Genomic DNA, 23,613 nt, shown 5'->3' with positions numbered 1-23,613 from the left:
CTCGTGTGAGAGGGAAGGAGTCCGATACATTATACAGTTAACTCTTGGCTGACGACAGCAGTGCAGACTGGAAAGTAACCACAGGGCGTTTATTACGCCATTTTGTGTTTCGTAGAAATTACATCCACCCAGGGTGGCTGTTGTGATAATCCCTGCAAGGGAAATGACAGACTGTAGTGGTACATGAGGGAATTGCATGTACTGTGAAAAACCCCGGTAGGGAGAGAGAGTCTGTGTCACAGGAGTAAACCGAAAGAAACTGCGAGATACCCTGAGATGAAAGGGCAGCATGTTGAAGTAACCCCAAGTAAGTTACAACAATGTGGGCCGCCAGGCGATCCGCAATGGAGGCCAGGATATTGAGAAAGAAACCTGACGGTGCCATATACATAACCCTTTCGGAGTAAAACCCTCTGTCCATGACTTGCAGGATAGCAAAAATGGGTGCAGTATTGTGCTTTAATTTCTGGTCAGACCTATCTGACTAACCATCCTTGTGGAAATATCAAGCAGCATTATACTGGTCCTGACTGATGCTAGGATTACCTGCAGGGACCCTTTATCAGCGTATGCAACACACAGTTCCATCTAAAATATGGCAACGTGCAGCACGCAATAGTATATGACAAACCTCAAAAATATTGACAAGTATATATAAGTAACGTCTCAGAACCTCCCTAAGTACACCTGTATTAGGGAAGATTGTAAAGATAAAGGATAGATATATACTGACAGGTGAGAGAAAAAGCACAGACAGCCAGCACTAGTATAAGTCACATACAATGCAGAAATATATATACATAAACATTACATATAATATACTGCAAACGGCACTACATTCAACTGCCCAGATTCGGTGTCTGGGAAGGCTATAGCGCTGTGTACACATACCCAAATGGTGAGGTACGCAGGGGAACTGGACCAACTGCTGTCCTAGGAGTTCTGTGCTGCACCATAGAAATAAAGTGGCCGCCTGGAGACCTCAGAGCAAGCGTGACTAACGGAGGAGGCAGCTCAGGGACGCCAGACTATAGAACTGAAAGGCGCACTGAGCTGAGGGGAGGAGCCGCTGAACAGGGAGGCTACCTCCCCTGGCCGGCTATTAACCCCTGGGACGCCAGCTGCCGATCATTAAGTCCCTAGTGGTCTAGTGGACACGCGGGGTATGGGGGGGACCCACCTCCAGAGACTGGAGGCATCGGACTGCATAAATGTCCCCGTCGATCCGGCAGCAGTCCTGGGCGCCCGTGGAGTCCGGCTAGTACAGACTCTGGGGTCCCGTTGAGATCCCCAAATCTGTACTGGCGCCGGTGGGGTGGAGGAGCGGCAGCTTGGACGTACTATGGACAGTCCGAATCTGCCGCTCTGAAGAGTCTAAAAAGAAATAAAAAACCTTAAACTCATAAAATAAAAAGTAGCTTAGGGGCTGCTAATCAGCCCCCCCTGTGTTAACGGTGACCCGACTCCGGCCGGGCACCAACTTAAAACTGAGGTGCCTCTGGCTTGGGGGCAGGGTTATAGGGAGAGTGGACCCAGTGCATCCTGGGGGCTGAAAGCTTTACCTGTGTGGTGCCCGGATTTAGTTCCCAACCTATACCCCAAGGTCAACCCTGTGGACCCCCTATGGACCCTGAAGAAGAAATAAAGATTTCCCCTATCTTTTCACCTGCTCAGGAATTGCATACAAAAAAACTAATTTGCAGGGAAAAAAGCAATAGCGTTACTGGACTTACCAAAAAATGATAAACACCATGAGGATTACAATGCCTATAGTCATAGTAATATTTATATCAAATGCTAGATGGACCTTTTGGACTGTGTGTGTACAATAAATTTTGCAAGTATGGAAAGTGCAGTCCACATAGTAAGACAGATTCCACAGGTCCTACAGGTTGTTGACTATTTCAGTATTTTGATTAATCTGGTCATATGAACTCATTGCATAAGTAAAGACTGTTTAATGTTTCACTAATAATTACATTTTATGAAAACCCTTCAAAAATTAACATTTAAGGATATATACAGCGATATATACAAGTATTATTTTGCGATGTACAAATGACGGAAATAAACCTTAGCACAGCATGTCAACTGTTGAAAAACTATTTGGAAAATAAATTGTTTACTAGAGGGTTTAGCAGAAGAAACAATGATAGGAATATATTGCTCCTAGAACAAACAAATGTAAAAAGCAAAACAAACCTGATTACTGAATTCAATAAGCTTTAGAATTTTAAATCATGACAGAAGGTTAATAGAAATTACATTATCAAGATGGCAAATAGACCAATGATTCTTAATATCTAAAGAACATGTGTTAATTACTACACCTGTGTGAATTACACAAATGACAATTGATACTTACTGGTCGAGGCAAGGACAAGTTTGCCCCATACCAATGATAAAGTGCTCTCCATACGGGCTCTGGTACTATTTCATAATCTTTGCCACGGACTAGAGAAGGGCTCTGTTTCAAGCGCCCTCCTTCCAGTGTTAAGGTGGGTACCTAAACAAACAAAATCAAAAAGGGTTCAGCAATTTGTTAACACCACATAGTATTTTCATTAAGCCATAAACCACTGGGTAACACTTCCGAGGCACTGGATGTTTATTGTAGAAACAGATTATCTCTATGCCAAGAAAGACTATACTCACTAAAGCATGGGAGAGATCCAATATAAGTGTGTCCTGATCTTGGTACTTAGGTCATGTTTTTCAGAGATCAATGATTTATATAATTCCAGCTATTCTAGATGTGTCATTTATGGTGGACACATCTAACTGCAACATGGGTAACATTATATGGTTTTACCCACTGTGTATGGACCCTAATTTATCTGTACAGAGTAGATTTTTTTACTAAAATAATCCCACAATCTACCTGAAATATCTGTTACCAAGAAACAGACTCTTTAGATGTTCACCAGAGCAACTCAAGTAAACTCAGGTAAAATGGAAATTCAGCTTTCATAAGAGTAGCACCAGCCTTATGTGGATACTGTTCAAAGATGGCATTTTCCAAGCAACCACCATTATAATTCAGAGGAGATGTAGCCCCTGTATGTTTTCATTAAATTTTGTGGGAGGCGCTAGGCTCTTATTATAGTTTCATAAGGCTACAATATAGTTTATTTAGAGGTAGTATTGGTACATTTGGAAGCTTAGTATCCTAGTCTTCGTAGTCAAAAAGGGGTTATGTAGTAGGTTCCAAGATTCAGAGAAAACAGCTTTATAACCGATTATAAATTTAGCGGCATACTCAACAAAATCACGCCTATCCTATATTCTTGGAACCTATTACATAACCCTCCAAAGAGTCTTCACCTGCTATGGCAAACAGATTGTTGCAGCAGAGACACAGTAAATTGCAGACAGTTGATGAGTCAAGTCAGACTCTACTTGAACAATATTCGCCATTTGTGCTTCAAAAGGTATATTATGTGCTCCCCAGATCTCTTGTATGCGACCTTATGTATTCTCAATGTCTGTTGCATGTCCCGTTTCCACATTTTAGTTGCTTTTTCCCCCCATGTATACTTTCTAGGCATCATGAGCTACCTGTTTCTTAAGTGCTTCTCCCAATCCCTGCTCCCATAATTTCTCTCTACCATCACTTATAATGGGACTGTTCCTCATCCTTTTCTGCTACCAGTGTCATAAACATAATAAAGCCATTTTCAAATTGTGAACTCTCACAGAAGCACCTATCTCACCAGAGACAACCTCATTTGAATGTTTCTATATTCAAAGAGCAGATCAATAGAACAGGGAGCAATGACATCGATAGAAATGCAGACTACAGTACGTAGCACTGTAAGCAGATTGCTGTCTGTGTGAGCCATCCACAGCCTTCTTCTTATGCCACACACACTTTAAGTAGCACTGGTGCAGGACAAAAAATATGGTAAAGGGGAAAGAATACCAGCCAATCCTCAGCACCATCCCCAATCAGATGCCGCCCTAAGTACATGCCTTCAATGCTTATAAGTCAAATATGGCCATGCCTGCCGTCGCAGTATGGAAATATAACAAAAAGGGCATTAACATCAGGTTGTTGTCTATTTAGTGCAAAACTAACAAAATTATCGACTATGAAACAACTGTGATTAAGTGTAACTAGAAGTTTGCGTCACTGCTTTGTGGGAATATCGTTAATCCTTTTAAATTACGTTACATTATCACAGAACTATGAAAGTCCTATGGCAAAATGCTGTGGGTTGCTGCAGCATGTAAATAAGTTATTCAAGTAATCTCATGGACTCAAATAGTTTTGTTATTGTTTATGTCAATAGCAGAGAGTGTCGCGGGCAGCCATTATTTCTGCTCGCACCCACCTGAGGTTGCGGGCAGTAAAAGTCAGGCGTTTGGTCTGCGCGGCTATTACTTTGCATGGGTTTAGCTGCTTTACGCATCTAAACCTGGTGCATTTGGAAGCAACATGTGCACTAAGTAATGGGCACTCTCTCTCGTTGAATATCGCCTATGGGGCGCCCATTACTTACAGGCGTGAGGAAACAATTGAATTCCCCCAGAATATTCAAAATTTCTACAAATAGTCATCTGTGAATGTTACTTTACCAACAACATATCATATACACTATAATTAAGAACAAACACAGACTTTCACTTGCTATTCCACCATTTTTCTTCCCGTGAGGTTTTAGTGTAAGAAAATAAAGGTTGAGGTTTATAGCATTTTTAAATACCAATTTCAGTAGGTGCTTATATTTTGTTATGTTTTGGTTCCGCAGTGTGGAGCTCAAAGGGAAAATGCCACACAATTTTTTTCTAAATACAATATTTGAGCTGCATTGTCCCTATTTGCTCATACAATGCATAGTCTGACTTCCTTTAATTAAGTATAGAATAACTTTTTTTTCTTCCCTCAGCAGTTCAGGGGCCTATCCATTTAACAACATGAAAGTCTGAACGTCCAGCGTTCAGACTTTCATGTCGCTGAGGTGCAGGTACCGCACTAAAAGACATTCACTGAACGTCTTCAGTGCAGGAGCCCAACCTCCCTATCTATTAACATGCCGAATCTGATGACCGTCGTCAGGTTGATGGGCATGTTCGATAGATAGTCGGGGTCGACAAGGACCCAGCGTGCACGTGCATCGCTGGTCCTTGCCAGCTATCCACTTGCAGACTTTCTGCACGTTCCGACCAAAACCTCCTGCTTTTGGGCGCATCGTGCAGAAAGTCGGAAAATGGATAGGCCCCTTAAGTTTCACAACCTATTGCTGTGAAGGAATATGGGGGCCAGGAGATAAATTTCAACACAATGTAAGGTGTCCAATATCTGTTAGCATAGGACTGATGTAGATGCTTAACATTACTCCTAAATCATCAGCAGATTTTGATGTTGCTTCTGAAAATTCAGCACATAAATCAGGTGCCAGGGTACAGCCCTGAAGCTCTATTTTCTCCATTTTTGAGAAATTTTGCCCATATTCAACGCTTTCATTCATTGTTAACATAAAAATCAAGGAGGCGGGGGAGATGACTTGGTACCTTCATTGCTTTGAGCGCTTTTTCAAAGTTTATTGTGGGGTTCACAGCAGAAGGTTTAAACTGTAGTTATTAATCCAAAAGGCAAATGATAAATTGAACTCCTTTCAAAAACCTATTGTATGTTTGTCAATTATCTATCCATTGTATTGCTGTAAGTTTAAATCTTTGGTCATATTGCGGGAAACACTGACAGTATCATCTCACTAGATTTTAAGAGGTACAGGTGTGATTTCTTTAATATCTGCTTTTTTTTATATCTAAGCAGTTTAAGAGAGATTTTACTTCACTTTACAGAGCTCTGACTAAATTGCTCTGAATCAGTAACATAATATGAACAGGTACATCTAGAACCATTCAAAAACAGTTTTTAAGTACAGAGTTATAAATACATGATATGTATTTATTTTTTTTAAATCTTTTTCAAGAAGAACTAAATGTTTCATGTTTGATTACTGTTGTGGACTTCTTTGTTGACCTTGCTAATATTAGAAAAAAGTCAAGTTCTCCAGGACATTATTTAAACCATTTGAAGAGGCGAGTGGATGAAGGTGTTATGTTTAGAAGAAAAGAAAAACCTTCATTTGAATTGAACATAGCACTTTTATCCACAAAAGATCAGTAAATAGTCTACTAACATTTAAAAGGACATTGTTACTATGATCCCTAGGTCATAACACCTTCATCCATTAAAAAAGTAATTTTTCTTGAAATTGTTACATAACACCTTCATCCACTCGTCTGTTCATTTATTTAATGGTCTGTTCACATATTCATATGGAATTTTGCTGAAGTCACATTGTTTGCCAGTGGTCTTTAATAACACTAAATTGTTTTATTATACAGTATGAAGCAGTTTGTCCCATGATGTGCTCATGCTAAAATATAAAAAATCCTCATCCATCAACTTGTGATGAAGCTCCATGACTAAACGCGTGTCAGACTTTGGAGTGGCACTTCTCACGACAGGACCTCTAGTCCTAATTGGCCAGACAGGAATCCCCACCAGCTACCCGAGGTATTTCCCACATTCAGCTGCTCTCTCATTGTGTCTGCGGTGAGCGGCACCCTGCGCTGTGTACACACATAGGTGTGCACTACTCGCAGGAACAGCAATAAAAGCACTACCTACCTACTGCACTGCAATGTACCTACATTGCCAGTGGTCGCTCCCTCATTACTTGTTCAATGCTTTGCAAACAAGTGAAAGCAGTGCTTGTGTTAAAAGCAAAAAGCTCATCCATCATTGACAGCAAAACGTTAATGTCAGTAATCAGAATCCCAGTATTCAATGCTTCATTTCTTTACCTGTAACACCAAGTGACAAATGGTAAACAATTCTTGCTAAATGTGCAACTTACCTTTACATTCTCTTGCATTACAAGAGGATGGTTGTCAATGGCCCCAGGTTTCTGCGGATTAAGATGTGATAATACGCTGCTAATGGAACCGAGCATACACTGGTTATTATTATCTGAAGTATTATGTTGCCGTACAAAGCACATATCTGCACCTGACGTGCTTGAAAAAATGAAAGCTGAAAGAGAAAGAAGATTGCTATGTGTTTATCCTTACTTTACATGCACATGACAACTAAAAAATGTGGCAAAATATAAGCACAAGTGTGGTACCAACACGGTTCAGAAAACCAGAAAGACATAAAAGTGACCAGTGAAACTTTGTTATACATATAACCATGACACGGACATTATCACAACCTCCTTAGTGCATCCTCCTACAGTTACAGTAAATACTTAGGGCAGACATTCCCAAACCCCACCATTACAGTCCAGGTTTTAAGGATATCCACGCTTGAGTCCCGAAGGTTAAATCAAATTGACCGAGGTACTAATTAAGTCACCTGTGCTCAAGCATGGATATCCATAAAAAGCGGACTGTAAATGATGGAGTTTAGGAACCTCTGACTTGGGGGCTATTAACCTAGACGCTGTGCTCCTGTCCTGTGCTTGTGGGTTAACATTACGCACATTTAACAAGATATTTACATGAAATGTGCTCCCGATTCCCACGCAAATTATTAGAAATGGCAATTCAAGCGTTATTTCTGGAGTGTGCAACTGTGCGTGACGTGCATGAAAGAGTGGGGAAAACATCCTGAAATGTGGAAAATAAGATAGCAGACTAGTGTAGAAGGCTTTACTATGAGGCCTTACAATAGACAATTACATGGCCAAGGATGGATACTGTTATCATGCAGTGTAGGGACCACCAGAATCAGAGAAGCTGTGAAGTTGGCCTGGTGGTTTACCATGTATTTGCAAATGCATGCAACAAATCGCTGAATTTCTATCACCATATAGTTTTCAAGTATTGTTGCAGGTACAATTTGTTGGGGTACATCCCCCTTTCTGTTTTTTTTGTTGTTTAGTAGGACCCCTCCCTTTTATGCACCTGAAGAGTATTGCCGAATTGATTTGAGAAGCTTCCACTTTGTTATGTTTAGTGTAGAAGGCTGTTAGTGCCCATAAGCAAAGTATAGGAGGCAGCTAAATGGTGTCAAATTGTTGATTTTTGCAACTTTTAAAAATGATGGAAAAATTATAGCCAACAAGTGTGTTTCAGCAAATAAAAGTGTTCAGCGATGCTTGGGGTACATTAAAATGTCTCTATAGTGATTATTAAATGTGTATATATACACAAGTGTGTAAAAAGGTGGAAAAAAACATTTTCAACTCCCAACTACAAGATCACCCATTTTGTAGCAATACAACAGCCAACATACTGTACATGTCCCCACATCATTTAACCCATTTTCTGCTTTTTAGAGTAAATCACTTGAACAATGAGATGTCTTTATTGGTCACATTTTCCAATTTAAAAATACATTATTATTCATTGGGAGGGGTGTCACGGGGGTACTGCACTGTGTAACCACAATTTGCCTTAAAATTGATTTTCATCTAGTCTGTAACCTAAAATCTGAGTTAACTCCCATTGAAACCGGCGTTAACGTTATGTTGATTTCTAACTGAGTAACAAAAAGTCGCGGACACAGCTTTTTAACAGTGTTAAGCTATTTTCATCAAACGCATGGCTAATTAAATAAGCCTTTTAATAGGGATAACAATGTGTGCAAAGAAAGGGTATTTTCTATTTTCTATTTGACATATTTTAATTATGGTGCTGAAAATTACAGAAAGTTATTTAAAAAACCAAGTAATACGCTTTTAAATAAGAAATCCTATACATGTATGTGAAGCCTACACCAAATGATTTAAATAAATATAAACACAAAATGTGAACTTTTGACATATTTATAAAAGTAACTAATTGGCATTTAGAGGTAAAGTGTTATCCTTGCACTAAAAGACAGTTTTCCAGCCTATTTTTGTACAGCTATTTTTATCTTTTGTAATATCCAGCATATTATACCTATACGGGTAGTGTCCACTTGTGTGTTGCCCGTTTCTAAATTTCACCCTAAATGATAGCTGCATTGCGGGAATGGATATTACTCTGTTGTGCATAACTTATTTCTCTCTATACAAATAAATGAACTTAAGGGGCCTATGATCGTACAAAACAAAAATATGGATATCTTATTTTATTTTCAGCCATATATTATTACTGGAAACATTAATTTCCCTGTGGGCTTCACCTCAGATGGAACAAGACATAAAAACACTGCTTGGAAACAGCCTTTACTCTTACTGCTCGTTGCCGATTCTGAAGCTTCTGAAGCAGTAGATATGTTATCAGAAGATTTATCTTCTGTAGTGCCATGTAAATTAGTGCCGCCCCTGTCATCTTCCCTTTGATCCAATGAAGGCAGTGAATGTCGGCTGCCGTTTAATGATGGAGAAGGCTCAATAACAACAGGTTTAGATTCCTAAAATAAAACAAAAGGAAAACTGACACAAGATAACAAGTATAGCCTTCAAGATTATCACTTAAAAAACAAAACACAAAAAAAAAAAAGAAACGTTTTTGCATTTATTTATATTTTTGCAAGGCCGTTCCAATAACTGTGCCAGGTGTGTAGTGAATGTGACATCTGACAGAATAGCACTTGTGATCAGTCACATCACGTCACGTTCACACACTGCTCCGCCCACAATACAGTGAATTCTATGGATAGTTGAAAACCTCTAGAGTTAAAGTTTTCTGACAGCAGAAAGCAATCAATCAGATTCTGTCTATTATTTCTCTATTGCATCCTTGAAAATGATAGACAAAATCTGGATGCTACTGTAACACAACCACTTTTAATTTTTAGAAGAAATATTTAATCTACCCCTAATTATAATGTGATGATTGAGGCCCAAAAGGAGAATCCTCACTTCATGGGACAAAGTGCACTGACTTTGTCCCTTTAAGTAGTGGTTCCATAAGGTACCTGCCAAAGCTCTCCTATCATTTCTTTTATAGGACAGTGTCTTAGACGCATGTTCTAATGGAGTGTGATGTTTGTGACATAACTAAAATGGGGGCAAGCAAAACCATTTCAGGATCCCTCCTACTCAGGCAACACCCCTCATCCCCTCAGGAAGTGAGAATGATGGCAAATAGAAAGGCTGACAAAATGACCATAAACAACAAAAACATTCGCTGGTGAACCACCTTCCCTTATATACAACTTAGGTGGACCCACTCGAGCGAGTGGTGCAGACAACCCAGAGGCTCTCAGTAGCAATTGCCAAACTAAAGGAGGACTCAACCATTTAATTTGACTAAATCAACACAAACAGCCATTCGTACCGCCAAACATCAAGTCACAAAACAAAAACATCAGGACACCACGAAAGAGACAAGGAAACTACTAACATACCATGGGAAAGCCTCTGGACAAAGAGGCTGGGCAGGAAGTTAAACTCACAGATAATTCAACTAGATAACACATCCCTTGCCAACCAAAAAATCACAACCAATTTACCGAAACAGTCGAACCTCACTGGAGTAACAATTTACCCTTTTCCCAACCACCCCAATTGCAAAAGACACATGACCATGTCCCCTAATGGCCTCAGGGTTTAATTACTCTCAGGTTTAAATCAGACCTGCAGTTACCCTTCCCAGCACATCACTTGCATGAAGGACTATAGCTGGGCAACACTGGAGTGAAGTCATGCCGATTATGCCAAATTGGAACAACAAATCGTGCATATAGTGCAGTGTGTATGCACAATATGCGTGCTCCCTAGGTCATATGCAATGTCATCAGGTTTAATGTGCTGTAAATCAGACCTGACGATATCACATGTGGCGCCATGCAGTGTAATAAAGGACGGAATGAGTGATCGTTTCGTCGCTCATTACATCGTTCTGATGTGTACCCAGAATCAGATATGTCGACACATAACTCAGTGTGTACCCAAGCTTATCAGCTAAGAATATAACCAGCTCCAGAAAGATCTGGAAACATGACAGAGCAGGTAAAGAGGTAGATGTTTGCTCTTTGATTGCAAAGTGCTGACTTAAAAGATGTGTCTAACAAACACTCAACTGATTGTCAAAAAGAAAATAAACCCCTCCACAAAAGACCTCCAAACAGTAAGATCTAGAAACATGAGCAAATACCCTCAGAAACACCATCTCATTTACCAGTCACAATAAGCCAATTACAATTAAAGCAACAATTATAGCTCTCCATAAAATAAAATAAAAAAAAGCTTTTCATGCAGTAACAGCAAATTACAATTGTTTTAAGTAAATTACACTAATGATAAGGATTTTTAGGATCATATATATTGTAATTAAACAGATGTTCTATTAAACCCACTTTTCTAAACCTGTGGTGCCAAAGATACTGTCTGTGCCTTGTAATGTCTTTTTAAATGCACTTATGGCAGCTTTCAAGAGCAAAACAGAAACTTAGAAAAAATAGATTCTGTCTGCAGGCCATGAACTTTCATATGAATATTGTGCATTAATGGTACTAATAAAAACACAGCCAAAAAAAAAAAAGATTGTGAAAAAAATGACTGTATAGACCTCTTAGTGGCCCAACGGTATAAGGGTTTCAATTCAATTACACATTATTGGGGTGAATTTCCGTTGCAATGGTTTAGAAACGCTGGAAATGGCAGCTGCTCTCCCATCCACCCACCCCATTTTGCCTCGGACGACTGGATTTCCACAATTCTGGCACACCAGCATTTACACGCAGCCGCGAGTAATTTGCTCCTAACTTAATAGACCCCAATATGCTTTTATTACAACCCAGAGACAAAAAAAAAAGTCCCACAGCTTTCTAAGAACATGCATACCAGGTGTGTGCACCATATATTAGTCTGTTCATTGTACGTTATTTTCCAAAAATACTTAATTATCATTGCCCATATTTTGGTAGTAAGCAAAGTAAGACTTTTTTTTTTAAACAATAATATTTATTCAATCTGTATGGTATTTGTGGTAGAGAAGCATTTATGCATTGCAAATCTGTTTTCTGCTTTTTAGTATTACGTGGATGATCAATCCTTGGGGCTGGTAATGCAGCACATGTCAAAGCAATGACAGTGGGTAGAGACACGGGCACACTCCACTGTCACAACACATTTTCACTTATCTATTGAAAATTATATGCCAATTAAATGTGTTATCAAGAGTCCAGTATACATGGGATAATGCAATCACAGTGTAATGCAGCATACACACGTAATGTATGGGAGTAAATGATGATCAGCAATTTGCTCTGAAATGGCAGAAAACAGATGAAAATGGTCGTCAGACAAGTTTGTTAAATGTTTGATCTAAACAATTTGTTCAAACAACAGTTTTTGTCCATTTTCCAGTGTTTGGGAGCAAATTGCTGATTGTCATTTGCTTTCATACCTTACCAGATTTTCATTCCAACCAATCAACTAGTTGGATGGTTGGACAGAAAATCTTTACGTGTGTATGCAGCTTAACAGGTAAAGATATTAGAGACACGGGATCAAGTGACCATGTAATGCAGGCCAAGTACTTTGATACCCTTCATGAAACTCGAAAAGGACTTAAAATATTAATGTAAAATGTAACATATAAACACGTTCCTAATGAATAACAAAAACATGACATCACTTCGCACCTACGCAAAGTAATTGTATCAACAGAGATTATACACACAGTATATTCATGTGCCTCATGTTTTATATGAAAGCTATATTTACAAAAACTAAAAAATATGAGATATGGTAAGAACTTACCCTTGTTATCTCTATTTCTACGAAGTCCATAGGGTTCCACAGGATACCTTGGGGTATAGGTGTGACGTCAGTCGCAGGGCACCAAAGAGTTAAGCTTTCAGCCTCCCAGGATGCACTAGGTCCCCCTCCTATACCCCGCCCCCGGGCCAAGGCACCTCAGTTAGTTACCAAGCCATAGGCCGGAGGAGGAGAAGGAAGAGAGAGAACAAAGATCTGGACACATACAAGAATCACATTCTCACCAGAGGGAGACGGAAAACCGGTGACCAGAGCAAAGCCCATCTGCAGCACAGGTGCGACAGGGCGGGAGTCCTGTGGAACCCTATGGACTTCGTAGAAATAGAGATAACAAGGGTAAGTTCTTACCATATCTCTAATTTTCTACTTCAGGGTCCATAGGGTATCCACAGGATACCTTGGGGATGTCCCAAAGCAGTATCCTTTAAGGGTGGGGACGCTCCTGTGCAGAAAGGAGAATCCGCCGCCCGAAGGAAGCATCCTGAGAGGCGAAGGTGTCAAACCTGTAATACCTCACGAAGGTATGGACAGAAGACCACGTAGCAGCCTTGCAGATCTGAACTGCCGAGGCACCACGTCGAGCTGCCCACGAAGGACCCACAGACCTAGTGGAATGAGCCTTCAGAGAAGGAGGGACCGGTAGGCCTTCATGAAGATAAGCTTCAGAAATAGCCATACGGATCCAGGCTGCCAAAGTTTGCTTTGAAGCAGGCCAACCCTTTTTACGGAAGCCAAAGAGGACAAACAAAGCGTCCGACTTCCTAAACGAAGAAGTGCGGTCAACATAAGTCCTTAAGGCCCGCACAACATCCAAAGAGGCCTCACCCACGGAAAGACCCGGTGAGTTAAAGGCCGGAACAACTATTTCCTCGTTAATATGAAACTGGGAAACAACTTTGGGAAGAAACTCGGGCCGAGTGCGGAGCACTGCCCTGTTCCCATAAAAAACCAAGAAAGGGGGTCTACAAGAAAGAGCCCCTAACTCAGAAACACGTCTGGCCGAAGCAATGGCCAGAAGGAAAACAGTCTTAGCTGTTAGCCATTTAAGATCCACTGAGCCCAGTGGTTCAAACGGCGGTCCTTGGAGAGCCCTCAGGACCACAGCCAAATCCCAAGGCGCCACAGGTGGAACAAAGGGCGGCTGAATGCGGAGAACACCCTGCATAAAGGTGCGCACATCCGGGATTGTAGCAATCCTACGGTGAAACCAGACAGATAGGGCCGAAACCTGTACCTTCAAAGAAGCAAGGCGAAGCCCATGATCTAGTCCCGCTTGCAGGAAGGCGAGAATCCGAGACAGACGAAACTCCCGCGGTGCATAACCTCTCGGTCGACACCACTGGAAGAACGTATGCCACACGCGATGGTATATCCTCGCGGAAGACGGTTTCCGAGCTCGCAACATGGTACGCACCACAGAGCTGGAAAACCCCCGGGACCTCAGCATGGCCGTCTCAACAGCCACGCCGTCAAAGACAGCCGAGTCAGGTCCGGGTGAAGGCAAGGACCCTGAGACAGAAGGTCCGGTCGTAGCGGCAACCGCAGAGGAATGTCCACGGACAGACCCTGAAGGTCTGAGAACCAGTGCCGTCTGGGCCACGCGGGAGCTATCAACAGGAGCGTCCCTCCTTCCTGTTTGAATTTCCGGATTACCCGTGGAAGAAGGGAGACCGGAGGGAACAGGTATGCGAACCGGAACGTCCACCGGACGGACAGAGCATCCACCAGAGACGCCCCTTCGTCTCTTGTGCGAGAACCGTACACCGGCAACTTGTTGTTGTGCCGGGACGCCATGAGGTCGATTTCTGGAAGACCCCACCTGTCCACCAGTAGTTGAAAAACGTCCGGGTGCAGGGACCATTCCCCCGGATGAACGTCCTGGCGACTTAGAAAGTCCGCCTCCCAATTGAGCACTCCCGGGATGAAGACCGCTGATATGGCCGGAAGATTGCGCTCCGCCCAAACCAGGATCCGAGAGACCTCTACGAGAGCCGCCCGACTGCGAGTTCCTCCTTGCCTGTTTATGTAGGCCACGGTGGTAGCGTTGTCCGACTGGACCTGCACCGGGCGACCCTGGAGAAACCGCTGTGCCTGCTGGAGAGCATTGAAGACCGCACGGAGTTCCAAGATATTTATTGGAAGCTCCGCTTCTGTCGGCGTCCACCTGCCCTGGAACAAGTGTGGACCCGAAACTGCTCCCCAGCCCCGAAGACTGGCGTCCGTTGTCAACAGGACCCAATTTGGAACCCAGAACGGACGTCCCTTGTTGAGGTGGGTCGTCTGTAACCACCACGTAAGGGACAGGCGAACCTCCTGGGTGAGCACAATCGTCTGGGACTTCAGAGACTGAGTCAGCCCGTTCCACTTGGACAGGATCAGGTGCTGCAGAGGTCTGGAGTGAAACTGGGCGTATTCCACCATGTCGAACACCGACACCATGGAGCCCAGTAACCTCATCGCCGAGTGTAAGGACACCCGGCGGCTGTGCAGACAACTGCGCACCCTTGACTGTAAAGCAGAGATCTTGTCCTCCGTCACGAAGATCCTTTGCTGTCCCGAGTCCAATAAGGCTCCAAGATGCAGAATCCTCCGAGACGGGATTAGAGTGGACTTCTGCCAGTTGATTAGCCAGCCGTGCCGTTGCAGCAGTGCAATGGTCAGGTCCAAGTGGCGTAACAGGAGCTCTGGAGATCCTGCCACCAATAACAGGTCGTCCAAATACGGCAACATGCGGACTCCCTGCAGCCGCAGAGAAGCCGCCATGACCGCCATCACCTTGGTGAAAACACGTGGTGCTGTTGCCAGGCCAAAAGGTAACGCCCGAAACTGGAAGTGGTCGCTGCTGATTGCGAACCTGAGGAACTGTTGATGGCGCCAAAGAATAGGGACATGCAGGTAAGCGTCCTGTATGTCCAATGACACCAAGTAGTCCCCAGGTTCCAGCGCCAGAATGATGGACCGTAGGGTCTCCATCCGAAACTTCGGGACCCGCAAAGACTTGTTGAGTGCTTTGAGGTTGAGAATCGGACGATATGACCCATTGGGTTTCTGTACCAAAAATAGATTTGAATAGAAACCCTGGCCCCTCTGGGAGAATGGAACCGCCACTATAACTCCAGCCTGGAGCATAGTGTGCAATACCTTCCGCAGCTCCGTAGCCTTGTTCCGGTCTGATGGGAGACCCGTGGTGAAGAAGCGAGCCGGGGGTCTGTGCCGGAAGGAGAGGGCGTATCCGTGAGAAACCACCTCCAGAACCCAAGTGTCTGTCGTAGTGGTCGACCAACACTGGGCGAACTGTAGCAGGCGGCCTCCCACCCTGGGATCCCCCAAAGGGAGGCCCGGACCGTCAGGCCGCAGGCTTGTCATCTGGCTTGGGGGCCGGACGTCTGGTACTCCATGCCTGCTTCCGGGGCTTGACCGATTTCTTAGGGCCAGCCTGTCGAGGAAACGACTGTGGTTTGGGCCTGCCCTGGGCCCTAGATGACCGAAAGGACGATGGTCCCGAACCAGAAGGAGCAGCGGCCGACGGGAGACAGGCAGATTTGGCTGCCGCCAGCGTGGCCACAATCTTATCCAGATCCGGACCGAAGAGAACTTCTCCGGTAAACGGTAACGCTTCCAGACCTTTCTTGGAATCTGCGTCCGCCTTCCAGGATCGCAGCCACAAGGTGCGACGAGCAGCTACTTCTAGACACCAGAGTACTAATGTCTAGAGCCGCCTCGTTGATGTAGGTGGCCGAATCACGGAGATTGCCAATCAACTCCGCCTGATCGGCCGGACAGTCGGATTCAAAAGAAGCCTCTAATGAATCCGCCCAGCGCTCCATCGCTCTGGCAACCCAGCAAATGGCCATAGCCGTCCGTGCTGCCCCCCCTGCAAGGGAATAAGCGGACTTCAGGCAGATTTCTACCTTGCGGTCCGTAGCATCCTTAAGGGAGGACATGGATGGCATCGGCAATGTGGCACTACGGACAAGACGGGTCACGTGAGAATCCACCTGTGGAGGGGATTCCCACTTCGCAAAATAATTATCCGCGAACGGATAAGCCACCGCCAGGCGTCTCTGCGGCTGGTATCTTTTGCCAGGTTGTTTCCACGCCTCCTCTAAATGGTCCACCAACTGACCCGAAAGAGGAAAGACTGTGGCATCGCCCTTCACATCTTTGAAAAAGGCATACTTAGATTTAGCCGCTGGGGGAACTTCGTCCTCAATCACCAAGGCTGTGCGGACCGCCCGAATAAGTCCAGGAATATATACTTTGGACTTAGCATCAGCGTCCTTAGTATGGAGAGGTTCCTGATCGTAAGGATCTAGAATCTCCCCATCATCAGACGTCCCTTCGTCATCCTCATAAGGAGCGGACAGAGACGCCACCGGCCTTTTATGAGACCGCATCACAGACTCCCCTTGCAACACATCCGACAAGTGCTGTACAGAACCCGTCAGGGAGTTAACCCACGCTGGCTCCTGAGAACCCGGGAGCGGGGAAATAGGGAGACTGTGGGGTACCACCAATTGTCGTGGGAACCCCTGCATGGGTGACGACACCACAGACTGCTGGGACAAACCCATCGGAGTAAACGCGGGCTGCGGAGCTAACTGGCCCACTAAAGCTGTTAACGCCTGAGCGAAACAAGCCCAGGGCGGCTCCTGTACCGGTGCTGTAACCGTAATAGGCCGCGCCATGGACAAACACTGCCGGCAAAGGCCCTCCGCGCTACCCTCCCCCTCCGCTAACGGTACTTTGCACGTGGTACACTGTAGCCGGAGGGGAAAATCACTTTCAGACATGATGGCACCACGTATGTGACCTCTCTCACCAATTAAGTATTAAATAGGCGAGAGACCACCCTGCAGCACCGCACCGCAAGGGCTTTAGCAGAAAGAACAGGGACAGTAATAAAGCTGACAGTTTAGATGAAGAAAAGATTACAGGCAGCAGCGCTAGCACAGTCACATACAATGCAGAGAAATAACAATTCCTGCACTAACAGCGCTGATCACTCAACTACACAGACACAGGGCCTGGTAGGACACAGCGCTGCATACACAGACCTGACCACAGCGGAGGAGAGGTATGCGGGGGGACCCAGACCACGATGCTTCCGTCCAGCGCTTCCAGCAGCGTTCACCATGCGTTCTGGAGAAGATGGCCGCCGAGGAGCAGAGAGGAGGCTGGCCTGGGGGAGGAGCGCTGCCACAGGACCAGTCGGCAGCATGCAGAGAGGGCTGTGTGCAGCGGGGGAGGCGCCGGCTGTGAGACAGGGAAGGCGCGCTCCCCTGGCATGCATTTAACCCCTGGGACGCCGCAGCGCTACCGCTCTGCTGCGGTCCGCTGTCCCAGGGGGTAGTGGAAGCGCAGGTTGGTCGCCTGGCTCCACGCTGCAGCCAGTCCCCAGGGAGCCCCCTGCCTGGGGACTTAGGACCATGTGATCAGCGGGGACCCACCGCGGGACCCCGCTGCTTACCTCTGTCCCCCTTGAATCCGGCCATGGTCCGGAGCATCTGGGGTCACCGCTAGCTGTGACCCCAGACGCCCACCAGCATCCCCGGATCAGTACCGGCGTTCTGGTACCGGCGGGGTGTAGGGAAGACAGCATGGTCGTCATGACTAACTGTCCATGCTGTACATCCAGTTGTGCAGCCACAGCTGCATGAAGAATAAGCTTCAGGGGCTCTTCTAGCCCCCACTCCAACAGGTGCACCCGACTCCGGCCGGGCACCAAACTAAACTGAGGTGCCTTGGCCCGGGGGCGGGGTATAGGAGGGGGACCTAGTGCATCCTGGGAGGCTGAAAGCTTAACTCTTTGGTGCCCTGCGACTGACGTCACACCTATACCCCAAGGTATCCTGTGGATACCCTATGGACCCTGAAGTAGAAACAGCAAATATAATATATTCTGGATTTACTAAACTAGGGACTTTAAGTGAAGTAATTATGGTTGCTATATATATGGATACTATTTTCTGGCCTCCCTAATTACTTATTCCATTGTACAGTTCCAGGTAACAGCACAAAAGGTCTTACCACCAATAACTTCCCTGTATAAATATTCCTTATTCCATTTCTAGAAACCACTCTGTTAGGTCACAAAGCTACTATAATTCCATGTGCATGGTTATAGAAGTATAAAGCGAGATACCATTGTTTGACTACAATTACTTTACAAAATGTTTAATTTAGCTATATTCCAACACTTTTTCATGTTTGTATACAGATTGCCATGTGCATAATAAGGACTTACATATCTAACATATTCCTTCCATTGGTGCCACCACTGCATAGAGATCAGAAACCAGTTGTGCCCAAATTGGAGGCCATACCGACTCTCTCTTTCCAACCATCCTCTGTAGGCAAAGACCAATAGATTTAGTGTGTGATATATGGTCTATGGAGTTATTCATAAATTATGTCCATAATAAATTGACTGTACCTGATGATCTGTCCCTCTTCCTCTGGGGTGGCTGGTCTTAAACCCAAAACTATATGGCAAACCTAAAAGTTAAGGGAGACATGAGTACGAACATTATGGATGTTAAAAAATTACTTGTCTTTTGTTGTATAATAAAATACTATTAGGAGATTACGCAGGTGATTTATACCATAACATACTGCACAGACAGGATTTAAGCATGTGAATTAAGTTCAAGTAGACTTAATGGTCATTATGGTACACATCCCCACTTTTGCTACGGTTGAAATAGTAATACTATCACATTCCATATATTGACATTTTCCATACTGTCATCTCCACTTCAGTCAACACACGCTCAACATACACTCTCGTATATACACACATTATATAATGCTTTAAGGCAGTGGTTCTCAAACTCGGTCCTCAGGACTCCACATAGTTCACGTTTTCCAGGTCACCCAGCAGGAGCACAGGTGTTTAAATTACTCACCGACACATTTTAAAAAATCCACAGGTGGAGCTAATTATTTCACTTGTGATTCTGTGAGGATAATTGGAAAACATGCACTATTTGGGGTCCTGAGGACCAAGTTTGAGAACCTGTGCTTTAAGGCAAGTGTCTGTTATAAACATTTACCCGTGGATCCATACTGGCTTTTGTTCAGGACGGTAGTGGTGTAATGGTGGGAGGAATGTTTTCTCAGCACACATTAAAGCCACTTAACACCAATTAAGCAATGTTTAAATTTGACAGTATAGTGGCAAACCATGTGCTTCCCTTTATGGCCACAGTCTACCCAGTCTCTAGTGGCAAAGCATTTGTTATCTTAGGCTGGTTCCAGATACATAACACAATGAGTACAGTCAGTGTACCTCAAGGACCACCAGTGTCACCAGACTTAAAGCCAAAAGAGCATCTTTAGGCTGTTTTGGCATCAAGCAGGTCCTATCAAGAACTAGAAAGGTGTATTTAATACTTCATCCATTGAATGACCCACTTTTGTTTTTTAAACAATAGTTTTTATTGATCATCTAAGTAATAAGGATACAGAGAAGAAAAAGGAAAGCAAATAGGGGATTACAAAGCAAAAAGGGGGGGCAACAGCCCAAAATTACAAAACCTAGTAAAAGAAACGAAAATACCAAAACTAAAGCACACTGGACATATATAATGTGGTAGGAAAATGTAAAACACCAAGAACTAGAACATTACTGTGAATTGAGCATCCACCCTTGTTCCTCCCGGTATTCAACGGAACCAGATCATGTGGGGTGAAGAAGCCGAAAGTAGAGGATTTGCAATCTGCCGTTTCAAAAATAAAGTGATTTTGAATTTTATTTCCTATGGCCACTAGACATGGTACAGAGGAAGTCCTTCATAGCTGGGCAATAGCTGCTATGGTGGCTACTAAGATGAGGCCCATGAGATTACGATCCCCTTTGTATAATTGACCCAGGTAGAAATTAAACTGGGCAGTTAATGGATCTACTAAGACAGTCTCCCCAATCACTAATCATATTAAGCCAATCATATTACGTCCAAAGTGGCTGAATACAAGGACAGGAGCAAAATATGTGGAGAATATCCCCTACACTTCCACAATTCCTCCAGCAGTACTTAGAAATAGAGGGCCACATTTTGTGCTGCTTGTCTGGGGCAAAATACACCCTGTTAATCAGCTTAAAGAACATCTCTGAAAGGTTAATGCAGCAGGAAACTTTATAGCATGTACGATCTCCCGCTCATTCTCCAAAAGTGACCTAGAAAGATCCCTTTCCCAGTTAACTTGACACACCAGTTTCTCTTGTTTGCTGTCTGATAGCTGGAAATGGTACCACCCCAATATGCCACCCATATGGTTAGGAGACTGTAGATGACATGTAATAAATGCTGGGAAACACTGTTTACTGAGCGGGGCAGGCAAACAACTTTGAAGCCAGTGCCTCAATTGCAAATATTTATAAAAATCTTGTGATGAAACTGCATAGCGGGCTTGGCGGTGGGATAATGATGGTAGTCCTTCTTCAGTAAAGACATCACCCAGGGAGGTGAGACCGCCCCCAGACCATGAGTCTAAATTCACATCAGGAATTAAATGTGCTATTCCCTTTGATGACAGAGCTGGAGAAAGCAAACATAATCCATCTGTGGACGAGCAACCTCACTGTCTATGATCACCCATGGTTTAAATTAATCTACTGCAAACCAATCTCTAGCTTGATCAATTGATCGTTCCAGGGGCAGATGTATTAAAAAGACGTTAAGGGGATATATGGTAAATGCGCACGTTATGTGCCGCAGACACATGTTTGAAGGGCGCGGTGTGTGCAGCATTGGCAGAAGCGCTAAGGGATCCTGTGTTTAACGGCACTTCTATCCATCAGATAGAAACGCAGATAGGTGAAGCTATGTATGAATGTTCTTTAGAAGAGACCGTAAGGAATAATACCTTTATTGATTTCGCTAGGCTGGTCCGGCGCTGACAGTTTCCACACTGTTTTTTTTTTGTTTTGCTTTGAATAAAGTTTATTGAGCATTGAAAGGTTTGTCTATGTCCCTCAGGGAATGCAGTCAGGAAGCCGGCGGACCTAATCCCGACAGCCGGCTTCCCAACTGCTTTATCCCGGTGAGGGTTAAATGACAGGCGTCTAAATCTAGACGCCTGTCATTTTACCGACGCAGGGAGACCGGCGCCCGGCAACCCGATCAAAAGGTTGCCGGGTGCGGACAGCCGCGGGGGGAGGGGGGGGGGAGGGTTAGGTATAGGGCTCCCGGGGGGGGGCGACTTAGGGTTAGGCACCCCCCGGAAGGTTAGGGTTAGGCTAGGGGGAGGGGGGATTAGGGTTAGGCACTGGGGGGAAGGTTAGGGTTAGGCATGCCTAAGGGATTGTTAGGGTTAGGGGAGGGAATTAGGTCTATACTTACCTTAGGGACGATCGGGATTCCCACCCATGTCGGGCAGCCGCTGTCGGGCGTCCGACGGTAAATCATACCAATTCCGTCCCTCAGTACCCACCACAAATACGTCTGGATACTGCTGCTGAGCCCTCTGGGACCCACCTGACCAGCGCAGAACTGCCAGTCGGGTGATTCCCAGGGGGCTCAGCGGCAGTATACAGTGTAGTGCCGAAGATGACAGCTGTGCAAACATTACCAGACAGTGATTTTGCACAAACCTTTTTCGATAATGACCGGAATAATACATCCGGCGGTGAAGTGGTACCTGACAAATACCGCCCACTTAATACATCTCCCCCACCAGCACAGTGAGTTAATCTACAACAATGGAAACTTGTATTACCCAATATAATAAGAGTTTTGGTAGACTTACCATTGATAACTCTTTCTTCGAGGTCCATAGGGTCCACAGGGACACCAAAGAACCTGAGAAAAGTGTGAACAGAAGACCATGTGGCTGCCTTGCACAATTTCTCAGCAGAGGCACCACGACTAAACGCTCAAGATGGCCCTACAGACTAAGTAGAATGCGCTGTCACAGTGTTTGGAACAGGTAGATCAGCCTGTGTGTATACCTTATAGTCATAAGTAACCATCGAGCCAGAGTCTGTTTGCTAGCTGGCCATCCTAGTTTGTCAAAACCATAACACAAAAGGAGCATCTGATTTTCTAAAAGAGTTTGTAGGCTCCACATAGATATGGCGAGCACGAACTACATCCAGGTAGGCTTCCCCTACAGAAAGATCTGAAGCCTGAAAAGCTGGAACCACAATTTCTTCATTCATATGAAAATGGGACACTACCTTAGGAAGGTAACCCTCCCTTGTATGAAGAACAGCTCTATCCTGGTGAAAAAAACAAAACAAAACAAAAAAAAGAGAGTACTGCCAAATCAGAGGCTCTGCGCGCAGAAGAAATAGCTAGAAGAAAAAGTGTCTTCGCTATCAACCATTTCAAGTCTACAGTGTACAGATGTTCAAATGGGGGAGCTTGTAGCCCTCTGAGAACCAAAGTGCTACCAGTAGGACAAAGGGTGGCTGAACTCGGAGAACCCCCTGAAAAAAAGGAAGCAATCTTTCTCTGGAACCAAACTGACCATGAAGAAATCTGCACTCTCAAACTGGCCAGGCGTAGACCAAGGTCTAATCCAGCGTGGAGAAAATCCAGTACCCGGGAAACCATAAGCACCTTCGGGTCATATTTTCTGTGGGAACACCATCGGCCAAAAGAATGCCAAACCCTGTAATAAATGCGGGCAGGAGAAGGCTTTCGTGCTCTAAACATCATATGGATCAGAGAACTGGAGAAACCTTTAGCCCTTAAGATGGAAGATTCAAAAGCCACTCCGTCAAAGACAGACAAGGTAAGTACGGATGCAGGCAGGGACCCAGTGCTAACAAATCCGGCCATAGAGGAAGAGGATACGGACTGTCTATGGATAGATTCAGTATGTCGGTGAACCACTCTCCGGCGTTTATGTCCTGGCGACTTAGGAAGTCTGCTTCCCAATTTAGTACTCCTGGTATGAATATTGTTGAGATGGCCAGAAGATGTTCTGC

At 44.4% G+C, this 23,613-nt stretch overlaps 1 protein-coding gene across 1 annotated transcript in view; it reads right to left on the bottom strand.

Moving 5' to 3' along the window:
* USP32 (ubiquitin specific peptidase 32) overlaps positions 1–23,613 on the bottom strand; it is a 220,236-nt gene that overhangs the window by 61,094 nt on the left and 135,529 nt on the right. Inside the window, exons 11-15 of the mRNA XM_088446361.1 lie at positions 19,114–19,175; positions 18,925–19,027; positions 9,184–9,361; positions 6,873–7,048; positions 2,366–2,506 (exon numbers count right to left, since the gene is read on the bottom strand). Of these exons, the coding sequence (XP_088302487.1) occupies positions 2,366–2,506; positions 6,873–7,048; positions 9,184–9,361; positions 18,925–19,027; positions 19,114–19,175 (660 nt within the window). The remainder of the gene's footprint in view (positions 1–2,365; positions 2,507–6,872; positions 7,049–9,183; positions 9,362–18,924; positions 19,028–19,113; positions 19,176–23,613) is intronic.

Source organism: Taudactylus pleione, unplaced genomic scaffold, assembly GCF_031769625.1.
Source record: "Taudactylus pleione unplaced genomic scaffold, aTauple2 ptg000397bl, whole genome shotgun sequence".
Classification (NCBI taxonomy): Eukaryota; Metazoa; Chordata; class Amphibia; order Anura; family Myobatrachidae; genus Taudactylus; species Taudactylus pleione.
The sequence above is the reverse complement of the archived record's forward strand: the minus strand, read 5'-3'. Positions and strand labels throughout refer to the sequence as shown.